The sequence below is a fragment of the Orycteropus afer genome, unplaced genomic scaffold (genome assembly GCF_000298275.1).
Source record: "Orycteropus afer afer isolate SDZICR_OR568_19922 unplaced genomic scaffold, OryAfe1.0 scaffold00488, whole genome shotgun sequence".
NCBI lineage: Eukaryota > Metazoa > Chordata > Mammalia > Tubulidentata > Orycteropodidae > Orycteropus > Orycteropus afer.
This window is the reverse complement of record NW_006922075.1, coordinates 2,159,936-2,163,358: the sequence shown is the minus strand read 5'-3', so window position 1 is coordinate 2,163,358 and position 3,423 is coordinate 2,159,936. Positions and strand designations below refer to the sequence as shown.

At 34.1% G+C, this 3,423-nt stretch overlaps 1 protein-coding gene across 1 annotated transcript; it reads right to left on the bottom strand.

Annotated features, from left to right (window-relative positions):
• Positions 1-926: 926 nt before the first annotated feature.
• On the bottom strand, positions 927-1,856 carry LOC103209235 (taste receptor type 2 member 19-like). Its single transcript, XM_007955026.1, has one exon. It carries the CDS (start codon positions 1,854-1,856, stop codon positions 927-929), a length of 930 nt encoding a protein of 309 aa, XP_007953217.1.
• Positions 1,857-3,423: the final 1,567 nt, after the last annotated feature.

Here is a 3,423-nt window from a genome sequence, read left to right as displayed (position 1 = left end):
ATCTGACATCCAATCTCAGATTGTAAAGTCTTTTATGCACTCAAAAACTGAAGAGATATCTTTCCTTACTGCATTAGCAAACTTATAACAGCATAAAAACAGGCCACAATCATGGTTTTTCTTCTTCATTCCTATTGCAGAAATTGCTTTTTTCCTAAACTTTTCACCTACTTGTACAAAATCTAATCTTCTTCAGTACTGTTTAGTCACAAACATACAAATTTACTCTAAATATGATTGTCTCTCTTGAATTTTCTAGTCTAAATTCTTTCTTAGCAACAATTTTGCTTTCTATTTACCCATGAATTGAATAAAGAATTCTTTATGGAATAAAATATACCTCAAACATACATAATCAATATGTAATTAACTATTTAACATCTTAAGCATCAAAAACTTTGGAAGTTCATGCAATGAAATCTAAATACACTGCTAAAAATTACAATAGAAAATACCAATGGTTGCCAGAAATAAGTTATCAATTCCTGATAAGGCACACAGATCATGAATTTTTCAATTGGAAGATGATAACATAGAATATGTGTGTGAAATGCAGAAGGCTTCATGATTCTAAGAAATTTCTTAAAATCATTTAATTATTTAAGTTGTTTACTAAGAATAAAGTATATATATACATATGTGTTTTAATGATAAGCTTAGGTGAAAGATTTTCAAGTCAAAAGACTTTTACATTTTTAAAAACCATTCCATTACACAATTACATTATTATTGCTTTTGTTGGGTGCCAAGGAGTTGATTTTGACTCATAGCAACCCTATGTGACAGAACAGAACTGCCCCATAGAGTTTTATTGGCTTTACAGGAACACGTACTATGGAAAAAAACAGGAGGAAGTGTAAAATATCTTACAAGTACTTCATCAGTTCATTTTCAATGGGAAGATGTATGATGATCTTCTTATCAATCTATGGAGTTGAGGATTTCCTTTCTTTCAGCCAGCACCTCATCCACCACAGAACTGACAGGGAGGCCTGTCTTAGCTTCTGATTTACCAAAATCAGGATAAATGAGTGGTTTGAAGGATAGATGATTCCAATAGCCTGACAAAACATGGTAATCTGTTTGCTCTGCTGCATTTTAGAACTCCAAGATGATATGATTAGACACAGAACATAAGTGGCAAATAGCAAGAGGAAGGAAATTACAGTTTGCATGGCTTTTACATGGGCCTTGGTGCTGGGATCTTGGAGTCCTTTGCCATTGAGTTGCATCTTCTTGAGATGTTTCCCCAGAGAAAAGATTAGTAGTAGAAGAGAAGTCAGGGAAGTAGTAAAGGGTAGGAAGACTGCTAGATTGAATCCAACGAGGTATGAAAGATGCTCAATGTCACACAATTTGGTCTTCAAAGTCAAGTTTCCTTCATAATCATCCTTCCACATATTTTCACCTCTGATTACTATTGCAAGTTGAAAACCCAAAATGACCAAAGTTCCAAACATGATCACCAGAATCAATCTTTCAACTTTCCACTTTAGGTGAAGAAAAATAAGGTTAGAAAAATTGGCTATTTTTAGCAAATAAAATATGCTGAGGCAAGTAGCAAGCCACATGCTAAAATGGTTGGTTACCACCCAGGCAATAACTATAACTACTTTTAACCTACACATAAATGAATTAAACGTCATTGCATACCAGCTTATTAATATTACCCAGAGTAAACCAATTCTAGAGACTGCCAGAGCAGTGAGAATTATATCAGCTGAGGAGATCTTTTGTCTCTTGATCCAGTCAATGCAGTATACCAGTGCTATGAAACCATTAGCAACATGTCCAAGAATCAATTCTACTAGTAATAAGGTAGCAACAATGCCCTGTAGTAAACTTAAACTTATCATGTCTGGGGAAAATAAAACATCCACACCTAAAATCACTGCTCGTGGTTCCTTAATATCCTGACCTAAAAGTTCTATGTGCACCAATTTCTGAATGTGCAATCAAGTTCTTACTCTCCTTTAAATTCTATGACCACGGTCAAGCAGGAAAGTACCGAGAATGCTAATGGGTGGATTCAATGTTATGGTCATGAAAAACATTGTTATTCCCAAAGCAGATCAAATTAACTCCCAGTCACATGTTGTGTCTCCTTGCCATAGGCTGAAATAGTTCATAATGATGTTGAGTGAAAGCTCTCAATTCTCATTTGCTAGCATGCAAATAAAGGCATATTCTCTTTCATTGTTTTGTAATTTTTTCCTTGTTTAACCTTCCTGTAATTTGTGTTCATCAACTTTGGTTGCCAGTAAAATTTAAAAATCAATACATAGAACATGCATTGAGTGTCTAAATTGGTAGAGAAACCTTGATCATAACTAGGATCATTAGTAGAGATTTTTTATTTTAATGTCAGATTTATGTAGAAATACTAAAGAAAGCAGATCTACTGATTATCCAAGCTTTCCCTATAAAATACCTTGGTAGGCCAATATTCTCTAAAAATCTGATTACTGAAAACTAATACTTATATAGAAACTTACTATTTGTAAGTTCATAAATACACATATACACATACCATGGATGGAAGGCATTCTTGTACTATAATTTCCAAAGGGAAAAATAAGTCCCAGGAAAGTCGTCTAGGCTTAACTACTCTTCTTTTCCCACTCAGACTTTTCAATTCATTAATAATATTTATCAATCATATTTCTCATGCTTATATCTTTCATAAACCTCTCTTGAGTCTATTATTTAAATATTATTAAATAAAATATTCATCAATTTTGTAACTATTCCTTGCACAGTTAAAAATGCGTGTGTTTTCCATTGCAGTATAGAATTCTCCATATGGGTATATTTTATTTTTATCTATTTAATTCACTTTTTACTACTTAATTCTTTTATTTTGTTTTTTAATATTTTATTGTGATTTGGGTGAAGGTTTACAGAGCAAAATAGTTTTCCATTCAACAATTCATACACATTTTGTTTCATGCCATTGATTATAATCCCCACAATGTAACAGCTTTCATCCCACTTCCTCCCTGTGTTTCCCATTTACATTTGTCCTTCTTGCCTCTCTTCCTAACTTCTGAACTTTGTCCCTGGGCAAATGTTACCCATTTGATCTCCAATGGTTAACTGTCCTAAGAAGTGCTATTTCCCTGGTTGTTTGGCTGAAAGTTGAGCCACAGAGGTGATCTGAGTTCCCAGACTAAAGGGTGATCAACAGTCATAGTCTCAGGGGTTCCATCAGTTGCTACCCAGTTAACCTTGTCTTTTTTTTTTTTCTTCTGTATCATTTTGAGTTTTGTTCCACATTTTTCTGCCACTCTATCCAGGACCCTCAATACAGTCCCTTTCAGAGTTGTGGCAGTGATAGCCAGGCACCATCTAATTCATCTAGTCTCACTATTGTGGAGGTTGAGGTTGGCAGGGTCCATTAGTTCTTTGGACTAATTATTTCCT